Source organism: Oncorhynchus masou, chromosome 13 (genome assembly GCF_036934945.1).
Source record: "Oncorhynchus masou masou isolate Uvic2021 chromosome 13, UVic_Omas_1.1, whole genome shotgun sequence".
Lineage (NCBI taxonomy): Eukaryota > Metazoa > Chordata > Actinopteri > Salmoniformes > Salmonidae > Oncorhynchus > Oncorhynchus masou.
This window is the reverse complement of record NC_088224.1, coordinates 74,562,442-74,578,755: the sequence shown is the minus strand read 5'-3', so window position 1 is coordinate 74,578,755 and position 16,314 is coordinate 74,562,442. Positions and strand designations below refer to the sequence as shown.

At 42.8% G+C, this 16,314-nt stretch overlaps 1 protein-coding gene across 1 annotated transcript in view; it reads left to right on the top strand.

The window, feature by feature from the left end:
• Positions 1 to 16,314, top strand: part of LOC135553426 (seizure protein 6 homolog) — a 156,623-nt gene that overhangs the window by 137,201 nt on the left and 3,108 nt on the right. The window contains exons 7-12 of the mRNA XM_064985548.1: positions 6,603 to 6,769; positions 8,387 to 8,581; positions 8,672 to 8,810; positions 12,115 to 12,311; positions 13,036 to 13,230; positions 13,953 to 14,144. Coding sequence (XP_064841620.1) covers positions 6,603 to 6,769; positions 8,387 to 8,581; positions 8,672 to 8,810; positions 12,115 to 12,311; positions 13,036 to 13,230; positions 13,953 to 14,144 — 1,085 coding nt within the window. The remainder of the gene's footprint in view (positions 1 to 6,602; positions 6,770 to 8,386; positions 8,582 to 8,671; positions 8,811 to 12,114; positions 12,312 to 13,035; positions 13,231 to 13,952; positions 14,145 to 16,314) is intronic.

Sequence of the window (16,314 nt, the reverse complement as noted above, 5' to 3'; positions counted from 1 at the left end):
CACTGAAAGTAAAGGGGCTGAATAATTTTGCACGCCCAATTTTTCAGTTTTTGATTTGTTAAAAAAGTTTGAAATATCCAATAAATGTCGTTCCACTTCATGATTGTGTCCCACTTATTGTTGATTCTTCACAAAAAAATACAGTTTTATATCTTTATGTTTGAAGCCTGAAATGTGGCAAAAGGTCGCAAAGTTCAAGGGGGCCGAATACTTTCGCAAGGCACTGTATTTATATATTATATATATATATATATATAGTCCTATATATATATAACGTACTGGTCGAAGGTATGGACACACCTACTCATTTTAGTAAATATAAAGAAAATATATATAGGACTATATATATATATATAATGTACCAGTATATGGACACACCTACTCATTTTATAGTTTTTCTTTATTTTACTATTTTCTACATTGTAGAATAATAGTGAAGACATCAAAACATGAAATAACACATATGGAATCATGTAGTAAATAGAAAAGTGTTAAACACATCTAAATATATTTTATATTTGGGTTTCTTCAAAGTAGCCACCCTTTGCCTTGATGACAGCTTTTCACACTCTTGGCATTCTCTCAACCAGCTTCATGAGGTAGTCACCTGGAATGCATTTCAATAAACAGGTGTGCCTTGTTCAAATTGAATTTGTGGAATTTCTTTAAATGCACCTGCACTGTGATAGTCTCAGAGGTCTGTAATGAAGACAAGTTTGAGCCAATCAGGTGTGTTGTGACAAGGTATGGGTGAAGTATACACAAATAGACCTATTTGGTAAAAGACCAAGTCCATATTATGGCAAGAAGAGCTCAAGTAACCAAAGAGAAACGACAGTCTATCATTACTTTAAGACATTAAGGTCAGTCATGTCAAGCGTTATGATTAAACTGGCTCTCTTGAGGACTGCCACAGGAAAGGAAGACTCAGAGATACCTCTGTTGCAGAGGATAAGTTCATAGAGTTAACTGCACCTCGGATTGCAGCCCAAATCAATGCTTCACGGAGTTCAAGTAAGAGACACATCATAACATCAACTGTTCAGAGGAGATTGCACAAATTAGGCCTTCATGGAAGAATTGCTGCAAAGAAACCACTAAAGGACACCAATAAGAAGGAGAGACTTTCTTGGGCCAAGAAACACGAGCAATGGACATTAGACAGGTGGAAATCTGTCCTTGGTCTGATGAGTCCAAATTTACGTTTTTTGTTTCCAAACGCTGTGTCTTTGTGTAACGAAGTAACACAGCTCAAAAGAATGATCTCTGCATGTGTTTTCCCCACGAGAAGCATAGAGGAGGAGGTGTGATGGTGTGGGAGTGCTTTTCTGGTGACACTGTCTGTGATTTATTTAAATTTCGATGCACACTTAACTAGCAGAGCTACCACAGCATTCTGCAAGATAAACCATCCCATCTGGCTTGCACTTAGTGGGACTATCATTTGTTTTTCAACAGGACAATGACCCAACACACCTCCCGGCTTTGAAGAATCTTTGAAGAATCTCAAATATAATATATATATATATCATGTAGTATCCAAATATTTTTGGTTACTAGATGATTCCATATGTGTTATTTCATAGTTTTGATGTCTTCACTATTATTCTACAATGTCAAAAACACTTGAATGAATGGGTGCACTATTAGGTTTCACTATTGGAAAGTTGCTGCGGTCATCCCCCTTTTCAAAGGGGGTGACACTCTAGACCAGGGGTATCAAAGTCAAATGGACGGAGGGCCAAATAAAAAATTTAGGGGGCTACAATTCTGCACACCCAACTTTTCAGAATGTTCATTAAAAAATTTTAAATGACGCATATAGTCTAGTGAACCTAATTGAACCTACTGAAAACCTAACAAATATATTCCAATATGATCAGATAAATAAAGCAATATTTTCTTTATGGCTCTGTCAGTAATCTTTAATTTTCAACAGACACAAAAGACAAATTTCCTTTATATAAAAATCCCCATAACATGAACATTAAATGAAAGAAACCGGTATTCAAGGCACCATCAGTAGCCTATATTTTCTATTTTAGCAAAAGTGGACTAAATTTTAGTAAAGAAAAAAACAATAATAGCAATTTTCTATCATCCACTCAACTGAAATATTTTTAAAATATAATTGGATTGAAATACAATAAAATAAAGTGCAAAAATCTAAATCAAAAATAACACTTTGTTTAAGGAATCAAGTAACATGCAAGTGAAAACAAATATTAAACTTTAACTTTTAAACTTGAACTGAGTAAAAACTCTAAATATGTGATTGCACAGTAATGTTCACTTGTTTGAGGTTGAGGGTGATACTTGGTGGTGTCCCATCTTTTCCACAAGTTCATCAATGTTCGGGGTAAGGCTCTGACACCTCTTCATACAAATCATGCCCCGTAGTTGTGCCACGCATAGGACGTAAAGCCAAAAACTCCTCTGTCACGCTTAGGCTGGAGTCCACTCCGCGGATGAAAATTGACAACTGGGCAATGTCAGAAATGTCGGTGCTCTCATCCACAGCCAAGGAATATGCAATGAAATCATTTCCCTTTTTAAAGCTGCTCTTTTAGATTGATGGACAACTGGTCTACTCAGAATACCTGTTTCTGCAGAGACTCACATTTAAAAAGAGTTGCCCTTTTTGCTGGGCAAATAAATGCTTCACGGAGTTCAAGTAACAGACTTTAATCATCAGTTTTTGAAAATCCCCTCCGTAAATGGCCGGGCTGATTTAGCCTTCTCTTCTGCAAAATAAAACTGGACACCAATAAGAAGCCTGGCCTTGTGATTTGGCTTTTTTGAACAGAGCCTGTGGAGATTTGAGGCCTGGAAATTCCTCTGCCTTTTGTAGCCTTTGTTCCATGTCCATATTCTTGTTTTTTCCGCTGTGTTTTGTTTCATAATGTCGTCTCAGATTATACTCTTTCAGTACCGCCACACTTTCTCCCACAGAGAAGACACAGGAGGTTTTCCAGCTACCTCCGTGAACATATACTCCGACTTACCTTGTTTGAAACACCCGGTTCTCAGTGTCCACCTTCCGTTTTGCCATTTTTGATGGGTATCTGAAAGTTAATTTTACTGTGATGCTGACATTTGTATTTAAATATTGAAATGAAGCAGCCTCCCGGCTTTGCTCGGAAGAATCTCAAATATAATAGCCTACCGTTGCATTGTAAATGTAGTATTGGTGCAAAAGATCTTTGGGCTGCCGGCTTGCTGCCATCTGCGGGCCGGTTCTAATAATAAATCAAGATCATCCCAGGGGCAAAAACCTTCTGATTAGGGAACTATTAGGATGTGGCCCGCGGGCCTTGACTCTGACATATGTGCTCTAGACCCAAACTGCTACAGACCTATATCTATCCTACCCTGTCTTTCTAAGGTCTTCGAAAGCCAAGTTAACAAACAGATTACTGACCATTTCGAATCCCACCATACCTTCTCCGCTATGCAATCTGGTTTCAGAGCTGGTCATGGGTGCACCTCAGCCACACTCAAGGTTCTAAACGACATCATAACCGCCATCGATAAGAGACATTACTGTGCAGCCGTATTCATCGACCTGGCCAAGGCTTTCGACTCTGTCAATCACAAAATTCTTATTGGCAGACTCGACAGCCTTGGTTTCTTAAATGATTGCCTCGCCTGGTTTACCAACTACTTCTCTGATAGAGTTCAGTGTGTCAAATCGGAGGGCCTGTTGTCTGGACCTCTGACAGTCTCTATGGGTGTGCCACAGCGTTCAATTCTCGGGCCGACTCTCTTTCCTGTATACATCAATGATGTTGCTCTTGCTGCTGGTGATTCTCTGATCCACCTCTACACAGACGACACCATTCTGTATACTTCTGGCCCCTCCTTGGACACTGTGTTAACTAACCTCCAGACGAGCTTCAATGGCATACAACTCTCCTTCCGTGGCCTCCAACTGCTCTTAAACGCAAGTAAAACTAAATGCATGCTTTTCAATCGATCGCTGCCCGCACCTGCTCACCTGTCCAGCATCACTACTCTGGATGGCTCTGACTTAGAATACGTGGACAACTACAAATACCCGAGTGTCTGGTTAGACTGTAAACTCTCCTTCCAGACTCACATAAAACATCTCCAATCCAAAATTACATCTAGGATCGGCTTCCTATATCGCAACAAAGCATCCTTCACTCATGCTGCCAAAAATACCCTCGTAAAACTGACCATCCTACCGATCCTCGACTTCAGTGATGTCATCTATAAAATAGCCTCCAACACTCTACTCAACAAACTGGAGGCAGTCTATCACAGTGCCATCTGTTTTGTCACCAAAGCCCCATATACTACCCACCATTGCGACCTGTACGCTCTCGTTGGTTGGCCCTTGCTTCATACTCGTCTCCAAACCCACTGGCTACAGGTCATCTACAAGTCTCTGCTAGGTAAAGCCCCACCTCATCTCAGCTCACTGGTCACCATAGCAGCACCCACTCGTAGCACACGCTCCAGCAGTTATATCTCACTGGTCACCCCCAAAGCCAATTCCTCCTTTGGTCGTCTTTCCTTCCAGTTCTCTGCTGCCCATGAGAGACTCACATCTCCCTCACTAGCTTTAAGCACCAGCTGTCAGAGCAGCTTACAGATCACTGCACCTGTACATAGCCCATCTGTAAACAGCCCATCTATCTACCTACCTCATCCCCATACTGGTATTTATTTATTTATTTTGCTCCTTTGCACCCCAGTATCTCTACCTGCACATTCATCTTCTGCCGATCTACCATTCCAGTGTTTAATTGCTATATTGTAATTACTTCACCACCATGGCCTATTTATTTCCTTAACTTACCTCATTTGCACTGTATATAGACTTTTTGTTTTCTTGACTGTATGTTTTTTTTCTTGACTGTATGTTTTGTTTATTCCATGTGTAACTCAGTGTTGTTGTATGTGTCGAATTGCTACGCTTTATCTTGGCCAGGTCGCAGTTGCAAATGAGAACTTGTTCTCAACTAGCCTACCTGGTTAAATAAAGGTGAAATAAAAAATAAAAATAAAAAACTCACAGGGCTATTCCATTTTTTATATTGCACCAGGCCAACTCAATAAAATAGAAAACTTTAAAAGAAAGCAAGTACTATCTGGACCCAGGTCTGCCACAGTGTTCTGGCCTTATTGTTCTACTCCAGTACACTTTCCAGGTCTAAATGCTCACTTGAGTACATTAGTCATTCAACATGCAGTCAACAGCCCTACTGCTGTCTCTGTGACAGTTGGACCTGATTCTCACCGCAAGCTCATGGTTCTGTTGTCACACACGTCATTACCAGTCCATTCCTCTGATACACTTCCAGGCATTGTCTCATCATCTGAGGTAGAGATTCAATGGAACATCTGTGTCTCTGTGTCAGAATGGAAATCCAATTCTGAGAAAATAGTTTAAGAGGAAGGTAGAAAGAGAGAGAGAGAAAGAAATACTGAAATACTGAAATAATTGGAAACATTTCACTTGAATCCCCTTCTTACTTTATGTTTTGACTGTCATTGTGAAACTATACAGAACAAAAATATATACGCAACATGTAAAGTGTTTGTCCCATGAGCTGAAATAAAATATCCCAGAAATTATGCATATCCCAGTTATTTATGCACAAAAAGCTTATTTCGCTCAGATTTTGTGCCAAAATAGTGAGGATTTCTTCTTTGCCAAGATAATCCATCCACCTGACAGGTGTGGCATATCAAGAAGCTGAGTAAACAGCATGATCATTACACAGGTCATTCTAAAATGTGGCCACTCTAAAATGTGCAGTTATGTTACACACCACAATGCCACAGATGTCTCAAGTTTTGAGTGTGCATGCAATTGCCATGCTGACTGCCGGAATGTCCACCACAGCTGTTGCCTGATCATTTTATTATAATTTCTCTACCATAAGCCGCATCCAATGTTGTTTTAGAGAATTTGGCAGTACGTCGAACCGGCCGCAGACCATCTGTATGGCGTCGTGTGAGTGAGCGGTTTGCTGATGTCAACGTTGTAAACAGAGTGCCCCGTGGTGGCGGTGGGGTTATGGTATGGACAGGCATAAACTACAGACAATGAAGACAATTGCATTTTATCAATGGCAATTTGAATGCACAGAGATACCGTGACGAGATCCTGAGGCCCATTGTCATGCCACCTCATGTTTCAGCATGATAATGCACAGCCCCATGTCATGTTATTTTCCTTATTGGAATCATAATGCTATGTGACTGCATCTATAAGCTGTTGTGAATGTTTGTAAGGCAATATAACACTTCACAAGAGGGGGATTCAAATTAATTAATTGAATTGACTAGGACATGCTTATTTGAGTTGAGATAACGTTGTTTTTATGAGTGGTAGCCGCTGTGACTGGAGACAATAACAAATGGACTTTTAATGAGGGAAGTAGGCTAGCTCCTCAGCTGTACTGAAATATATCATTGGTCTTATATGCAGAACAGTGAAGCGCGAAGCTGTACGACCGTATCACATTCCTTCCTGTTGCTTCATCTCATTAGGAACGTGCCCACTACGCATATTACGAGGTCTTAGAAATCCAACCAGGTACTGATGTGTTTTAATTTCTCTCTTTCAGGCTTCTGATCAAAAATGGGAACAACATTGATTCTCCTCCGCTGTATGACTCATATGAGGTGGAGTACCTGCCCAACGAGGGCCTGGTGAGCACCTCCAGATCCCTCTTCATAGAGCTCACCACTGACGGTGCAGGCACCTCCACCGGCATCGCCATCAGATACCAAGGTAGACACATTGTCACGCCCTGACCTTAGAGATCCTTGTTATTCTCTATGTTTGGTTAGGTTTGGTTAGGAGTCTATCGTTGTCTCTGACTGGGGATCATACTTAGGTAGCCCTTTTTCACACTTTCAGTTGTGGGATCTTATTTTCTGTTTAGTGTCTGTGCCTGACGGAATTGTTCGCTTTCGTGTATTGTCGTTGTTATTTTGTTTTTTGGTGTCATCAATAAAAACACAATGTACGCCTACCACGTTGCGCCTTGGTCTCCTTCTCCCAACGAGAGCCGAAACACACATCCCCAAGGGAGCTAACACAAGTCTTCAGGTCTCGGTTACCCCTAGCCCCCCCTTTGACCTTCTCCATCTCACAGAGACCCATCCAGGTCATGGCACCAATGTTACTAACTGGGGTAGAAGGCAGGTTCCCTGTGTGCCACTCGACTAGGCATGGGTATCTAACACAAGTCTTCAGGTCTTTGGAAAGGGTACTTGACTATGAAAAGCCAACTGACATTTACTCCTGAGGTAATGACCTGTTGCACCCTCTACAACAACTGTAATTATTACTTGACCCTGCTGGTCATCTATGAATGTTTGAACATCTTGAAGAACAATCTGGCCTAAATGGGCATGTAATTCTTATAATCTCCACCTACCACAGCCAGAAGAGGACTGGCCACCCCTCAGAGCTTGGTTCCTCTCTAGGTTTCTCCCTAGGTTCTTGCCTATCCAGGGAGTTTTTCCTAGCCACCGTGCATCTACATCTGCATTGCTTGCTGTTTGGAGCTTTAAGCTGGGTTTCTGTATAGCACTTTGTGACATCTGCTGATGTAAAAAGGGCTTTATAAATACATTTAATTGACTTGATTGATACTCAAGGATACTCAAACTTCCCTCACATACAGTCCAGCAGTGTAAAATTAGTGGAGATAAAAATGTTGTTTAAGAAATGCATCACACAGACTCCTCCAGGCACCGGTGTGGAAAAAGACACTGCCTCAGGCCCTCTCCTCTTCTTTCCCTCCTACAAATAATTGGAATGGAATTAAGTGAAACATAACATAACAATTGAAGTCCTCTGCTCTGACCAGTTTGGCTTCAAACTCTTAAATGTTACATTTTTCTCTACGCTCATCCCCAGTCATCCTCTCTACTTATGTGGCACTTCATACGTGGATGTTCAAAGGGCTATTCAGAGCTTGGAGTCAGAGTCACATCACAGGTCCTGGAGTCATTATCAAATCAGATCAATTTCATCTGTATTGGGCTTCAATTTACTGTAGCAAATGGGATTACGCTGTAAGAGAGCAGCGCTGCTTATCCTAATGGACCATGTGTGGGTTGTCTTTAACAGCATTACCCTGTTCAATCTGACACCGTGTATAACTGCTTTAATAGTGCTCCTCTCACCCTGAAACCATTACATGTCAGTCAGTGGGTTGAAGCAGCAGACCACCAATTAAATGTACCTCTGGGTCTACTCCGTCTCTGATAGGCAGCGAGCTAGCGTGCGGCTTGCTATCTGCAAAGTCAATGGCCCGCTGCCTATGGCAGACATGGGGCTCAGTGACACAGTCTGGCCTTTTTTCTGTGGTTGATCCACATATTCTCTCCTTCACAGCGTTTGCAGTGGGCCACTGCTATGAGACGTTTGTCAAGTACGGTAACTTCACCAGTAATGACAGCACGTGGGCAGTGGGGACGGTGGTAGAGTTCACCTGTGACCCTGGCTACACCCTGGAGCAGGGCTCTGTCATCATTGAGTGCATGGACCACAACAACCCCCAGTGGAACGAGACTGAGCCCGCCTGCAGAGGTATGCTGTGTGTTTTGGTTCTGTGTAGGAAATGAGCCATATGATATTGTTGCACAGAGTATTTTTGCTTACTGTGTGTGTGTGTTACAGCTGTTTGCAGTGGAGAGATGACTGACTCTGCTGGAGTGATCCTGTCTCCTAACTGGCCGGAGGCCTACGATAGCGGACAGGACTGCATCTGGGGGATTCACGTGGAGGAAGACAGGAGGATCATGCTAGACATCCAAGTGTACGTATCTTAATTATCTCTTACGTTCTACACTACAGATTCTCCTGAACATTAGATATAACATTTTATGTAGACGCAGAAAATGGATTTTAGCTATGGGAACCCTTTAAAACAACATCCTGGCTGCACATCCCCTTCCCATAGCAGTTCAAGTGGAGGACGCTCCACCACAGAATAGCTCTAACCTTTGTAAGAATATTGACCCTCACACGAGCTCTACAGCAGATCTCTACACTCAGATCATTAGGAGAAGCTTTACAGCTGATGTACAAACACGGCCCTGAAACTGCCAGTGCAAAGAACTACCCCACTGTGACTGGTTAAACAAATCAAAAGAGAAAAGGGCTGAAGATAAAATAATATGTTGCTCTTGGATGGGAAACATAAGTAGCAGCAGACAAAGGTTAATTACCAACTGGAAAGGAAACTAATTATTTCACAGGGGTTCGGACAGAGGTGGTGTGTGTGTTCTGCTGAATCAGATAGGTTGACTTGAGCAGAGCAGGGGAGAGGAGCGAGAGTTTTCCTTGATAGTGATGTCAGGTGAAGGCTGGGAACAGAAGCCCCTGCTGTGTCAGACCCTGATAGATTAACCATGCGTACAATCATTTGGCTTCCTTAATTAAGAACTGGCTCATTTGCATATGTTGTCTCTCTTGGTCTTTTCTCTTCCCTCTCTCTTCGGAACGCCTCAACTGTGGTTGTACATTCTGAAGCATTGTAATAAATGGCATCCTCCATGTTTGGTACAAGAAGCTGTCAAAATAATGAATTTCCTATTAATTTAGAGGGGACGCGATTTGGGCAGATATGACTTTCAGGGACACTGGTGAAGAGCGTTCAGCTCAACCTTGGAGCATTGATGAGAATTCAGCCTGAGTGTGCATGTGGGTGAGACAGAGAGAAGGCTATCTAAGGATAATCTACAGGATTTCCTCCCCGTTTCCTCCAGTTTTGATGTGAACATCAATACCAGCACACACTGAAAGGTGAACAAGGGGAAATACGAGAACCAAACATCTGCAATCTCAGTTTAACGACATCACTCAAACCACTGTTATCCTTCAGTATATCCTCAAAGAAAGCATTCAGTCTCTGATCATAGTGATGAAACCAGGGTGGCACAAAGCGTGATTGTGCTTGGAGCACAGTCACTGATAATCTGAACACACAGACTCTCGTGCCATGAACATGCATATACCATGCCTGATGCCTCCCTCTTGGCCCACTAGTCACGCCAGCATTCTGAAACACCATTGCACAGTGTGCCTTCCTAAAGCTCGTTACCAGGGTTTCGGAACACTTTACCACGATAATGAGAACAATCTCATTCCTCTATAGTCATTCATCACGGCCCAGTGTCCTGTTCACCGCTCCCACAATCACACAGGACCAGGGGCCCTAATGACGGCTGGGACGCTCATCCAGGGGAACTACCAATGACGACTGGTAAATCCCGACCACCTAGGAGTACTAGCTAGGCGCTCGTTAAGAGCTCAGGTGCAGGAGATGGGGTTGTGAACGACATGCAGGTGTGGAGGACGGTACACCTGGGGTGTAGTTCAGCAGCCTAAGTTCAGACGCTCCAAATGTTGACGGAGGGATCCAACACCTAAATAGTGTTTAGGAGTGTATGGGTATGAGAATAGGCTGTGCCTCTGTCTTGATGAACTTTGATTATCAGAAATACACATTCTGAATAAACACCTGCACACAAACACTCATGCATGTGACCTTCGGCAGTTCTAGTTAATGTGCATGCATACATTCACATACACACACATACTGAAATAGATTGCAAGTTAAATAGGATTTGAAAGATAGACAGTGATTCTGGTAGTTCTATATTGGCTTCCATTAAAGTGTGCTTTGCCTTTGGTGAGAATTTAGTGAAAAGAGCGACAGGATATTTTATGCATCGATGCATCAAATATTAGTTATAGCACTTATCTTGATTAGGTTTGTCTCCCAGGGCTGGAAGTTGGCAGGAGAACTCATTGGCTTATTCCATCACAAGTATTGCTGATAAGTGTGTTGACTCTGAGCCTGCTAGTCTGGATACTGTATGTTAGCCTAGCACTGAGAGTTGAGTCGGAGTGAAGGGCAGTGGATCTGGATCCCCGTTCAGCCAAGATCTCACAAGCCAGAGAGGAGAGAACGAGAAACAGGATCTTCCATCAGAACGTTCATTCAGGTTTGGGAACTAAGAGGTGCAGTGGTGAGATAAAAGGAGAATGGTCTAATGACCATTGGGGAGCCATCATGACACCCAAATGACTGTGTTTAGTCTAATTGTGATTTGTATTGAGGGGTATTAATTTTGCTCAAACTAGTTTGAAACTTGTACTGGACATAAATGTCAAGTTCTCTCAGTGGTGGAGAAAAGCAAATGTGGGTACAGATGAGGAGTTGTCTGAGATAATGCATTGTGAAGGAACATGGTGGCAGGCATGTGGACCTGTGAGCCGAGTCAATCTGAGCCTGTGTTTGAATTACACTAAATCAAATCACTGCCACACAATAGAAAGCATGATTGATTTTCTCTGCAGATATGGCAGCACAGCTATGCAAAGGCTTGTTTAACTCGATCACAACTAATTTTATGCAAGCTGATACAATTTCTCAATCTGTCCCGCTCTGTTGAGGTGAGATGCATTTTCAATAGTCAATAAATTACTGCAGATTTAGCAATACAGATGCATCGGCAGAAAATATCCACTGGGCACACACTGGTTGAATCAACATAGTTTCCACATCATTTCAATGAAATTTAACCAAAGTGGAATAGTTGTTGAATTGATGTCTGGGCCCAGTGGGTAGGCTAAGCTGTGCGGATATTTCATTAGTCTGAAACACCTGATCTTTGCCAAGACGTGTGTGCATCATATCTTTAATGTCTTGAAACTGAACTCCGTTCACAGAGTGTAAACAAGTTGTCACTTCCCTATTCTGGCGGAGAGTCATTTCCTCCCTACTTCACATCCCATCCTGGTGCTTAAGGAGAGGGCTCTGTCTCAGGTGAAACATTTAAAACAATAGTAAAAAAAAAAATTAAGCGACAAATTACCACATAGCTCTACTTTCTTGTCAGTAGAGCTATGGCGCTCCAAAGTAAATGGAAGAGTGAAACAGAACGTCTCAAAGCAAGGAAAGTATTTTAGTGAGGGTGCATTCAAGTTTTTAAAACAGATACAGGAAACAATGACAAAGAAACTATAGGACACATGAGCTAGTAATGTGAGAGTGTGCGTGAAGGCCAATTCATTGTGCACGGTGAAATACATTTTCCTTCTTGGTGCTCCAGCCTCAATATAGGGAAGAACGACCTGCTGACATTCTATGATGGTGATGACCTGACTGCTACGGTGCTGGGCCAGTACGGTGGCTCACGGCCACACTTCAAAATCTACACCTCCATGGCCGACGTCACCATCCAGTTCCAGTCTGACCCGGCAACCAACATCTACGGCTACGGCAACGGCTTTGTGGTGCACTTCTTTGGTAAGACCCCGGAGTGAGTTAGGAGAGTGTGAACAGAGAGTTGAAGAGATAGACGGCCAGTGAAGAGGGGAGATGAGTAAGGAGGAGGAGAGTTCTAGAGGGTTCAGGAGGAGGAGACACTCTTCCATGGTCAGAGGGGCCCCTTCCATCAGCACGGTCGTCACGAAACCAGAGCGGAGCCAACCCATAAAGCAGACATCTGATAAGATGCAGCGAGAGAGAGAAGAGTGAGTGAAAGAGAGAAGAGGAAGGGAGAGAGAGAGAGGGGAGGCAGAGGAGAGAGAGGGGGGTGGGGAGAGAGAGAGAAACGTGGGAGAGAGATAGAGAGAGATGTGGTTTTGTAGTCTGTTCATGCCTCTAACTGAGAGGGAAAGCAAGGCCCAGCCAAGTGGTGCAGCTGTCTGGTATTGTGCCCGTCAGAGGCCCAAACACAATTACTGCGTGTGTTTGTCTACATTAGCCTCATCTGCAGGGTGCCCTGCCCTCTCTGGCTTCTGCTGTGGCTAGAACAGGGACAACCATGCTGCCTGGCAGATAGAGTTCCCCATGCGTGATACTTTTCACACTAGATTGAAATTCCAACAAAATGGATGTCCTCTATTGAGTTTGTCCAGAGGTTCATTCATTTGAATGCAAAACCACACCACTCCAGCACTGTGCGCTCTGTAAAGTAGTTGGCTTTTTTCTCTCGCTCTCTTTCTCTCTCCCTCCTTCGTGGATACAGAGGTACCTCGTAACGACACGTGTCCGGAGCTCCCAGAGATCACCAACGGATGGAAGAGCACCTCCCATCCTGAGCTGGTCCATGGCACAGTGGTCACCTACCAGTGCTACCCAGGCTTCCAGCTGGTGGGCACAGAGCTGCTCATGTGCCAGTGGGACCTGACCTGGAGCGGAGACCTGCCCAGCTGTGAGAGAGGTGAATACCACACACACACACACACACACACACACACACACACACACACACCTGCATACAAAAGGTGCATTGTAGGTGTGAGAGGAAGTTTCAGTTAAGCACAAGCTAAAGCAGAGGCTGATGGGTAACAGCATTCACTGCTTTCCTGAAAACACAACCCTTTTTCTCTATAAACCGATGTATCAGTGAGTTGAATAGGGTCTGTGTTCTAGCTCCTCCACACATTACTCCTGTTTTATCCAGATAACCTGGATGCTGTGGAGTAGAGACAGGATAGTGTGACAGAGTGTCCTTGGTCCTGATCCCATCCCACACAGTGACAGGAACGGCATCACTGACCGGTAACAGGACACAGGGGTTTGGAGCCTCATTTGGACGTCTGTCACGTAAACATTATTACCACACTGACCCCTATCCTATTGGGCCTAGGATTGGGTTTGTGGTTTGCTGCTGTGAGAGACTGAGACACAGAGATGATCTCTTTATTCTCCAGCTCGGTGGGTTTATGTGTCTGAAGGGTTTACTTAGAAAAAGGCACCACTCTGGCCGCATCGGATAACCACAAATAAGCAGTGACAAATACTAATAATATAATAAAATAAAATTGTATTCACTGAACATGAGTAACCTCTGTTTTTTATGTCTGTCTGTCTGTCTGTCTGTCTGTCTGTCTGTCCGCCTGCCCGTCTGCCCGTCTGCCCGTCTGCCCGTCTGTGTGTCAGTGCTGTTGTGTGCCGACCCAGGTACTGTGGAGCACAGTCGCAGGGTGATGTCCGGCCTGCGTTTCACTGTAAGCTCCACAGTCCAGTACATCTGCAACAAGGGCTACACCCTCTCTGGAAACAGCCTGCTCTCCTGCTACAACCACGGCTCCTCCGGACCTAAGTGGAGTGAGAGGCTACCCAAATGTGTCTGTATGTACCCCTGGACTTAAGCCTGATAACACGTCTCCATCGTACACACTTCCCAGCTAGCACATGGTTCCTTGTGTGTTGTGGGAACATTCATTTTTGGTTTCCCATTGGTTCTGGGAATGACGTTGGTAAAACTGAATGTTTTTTAAACGTTCTGAGAATGGAAGTGGAAATTTTGTCCGTTCTGGGAACATACATTTTAGGTTGCAGGGAGATTCTGAGAACGTTTTGCTATGGTTCCCTAAAAGTTTTCCTGGGAGGTTTTATTATCTTATTTGCAGTTTTATAAACGGTTCTTCATCCTGTAAGCATTACATGTCAACGCAGGAATTTTGATAGTGGACATTTTGATGGGCTCCCGAGTGGCGCAGCGATCTAAGGCACTGCATCTCAGTTCTAGAGGCTTCACTACAGATCCTGGTTTGATTCCAGGCTGTATCACAACCGTCCGTGATTGGGAGTCCAATAGGGTGGCGAACAATTTGCCCAGCGTCGTCCGGGTTTGGCCGGGGTAGGCCGTCATTGTAAATAAGAATTTGTTTTTAACTGACTTGTCTAGTTAAATAAAGGTTAAATAAATAAAAAGAAAACAGGGCTGCGGGCTAGAAGGTTGAGGGTTCGCAGGGTACAAGTATTTCCCTAAAAGTTGTCTGGGTTTAAACATCTACTATTCTACAGAAAGTTAATAGCATAATCAATTGATAGTGACAGAATTAGATTACTTCCCAAGCAAAGTTTGCCATTATCTTAAATAAAAAGGTAGGCCTATGGCATACCCTCTCATACACCCTTAATTTGAGTCTTTGTTTTAACTTAGCCTACCCCCGTGTCAGTGAAGGGCTGTTATTTAAAGAGTGTATGGTGGGTGGAGGAATTGACTGACACATCTATGGATATAGCAGCCTATTCAGTTTGAGCCTAATGTTGTCTGTCAAACAGGTAGAGTTACCTCTTATTTCTTAACTAGTAAGAAATAGGCTCCAACACAAAGCCCTCTTGTTGTTAGTAAAGTCAGATTAAAATGAACTGTTTAAATTAATTATGCCTACTCAAATTTGCCTACTTTCAGCACCATGAGCTGTCCATTTCCAATTGAATGTGCTATGGCTGCTGCTTTAAGTTTCAGCACCACAATGTAAGTTACTTGAATTATTCACTTATTGTGAAGTCAATACCTCTCATAAATACATCTTGGCAAGAAACATTGTTTTATTCAAATCAATTATGGTAGTAGGAAGCTATCAAAGTTGATCTCCGGCCTTCGCGCTCTCCTTCTCAAACTGAACAGAACATAGGCTATAGGCTAGTCTGTGCGCAAGCTGTGCAGCAATCTTACGAATACGGCTTTGCTCTGTGCTTCTCTGAGCATGCACTTCATAGCCTATAGGCTATGGGTCATTTGATTGAGACCACACTAAATAGCCTATAGGCATAATTGATATTGCACACCCAGCGGAGAATCAGAGATGAGGGCAGCATCAGGGACACATCGATATGTAGCCTAATAAGCAACTAATTCTACAACCCTGAGAAATATTGAAATTTCATCAAATAAAAAGTACATGATCGTCCCCTGGACTAGATTTAAAAAATACTGAAATTAAAAAAACATGACCCTCCCCCATTTTCCTCCAGATAACCATTCTGTACATTTCTATCAGTCCATTTAAGAATTAATCATGCAAGAAAATGTTTTTTTTTTTATTGCGGCATGGTGTCAGTGAGATTCAAACCTATGATCTTCTGTTCTCTATCCATGGAATTAGTACCTCGTCACCAGGATGGAGCCAGCATGCCATGTTTTATTTTACTTATACAAGAATTTGTTCTTAACTGACTTGCCTAGTTAAATAAAGGTTAAATAAAAAGAAAAATTATAAATAAATACAAAGCTGTTAATTTGAGTCTATTCAAACAGACCCCATTTCAAAGGAAACAAGTACTTCATTAAAAGTGCAATATGCAGGAATTGCAGCGCCATTTACTGGTTGCTAAAATTCGAATAATTTGCCTAATTTCAGTTTATGTGACAAAACAAGCCCTCAGATTGTAGAGAATCATTGTACCAACTGTATTTTCAGTTGTTTGAAGCTGGTGTACAAAACCTAAAGTAAATGCAAAAATGAAACTTAAGAATGGGAAGTTAAAAACAGGTTAAATACAAAAATGT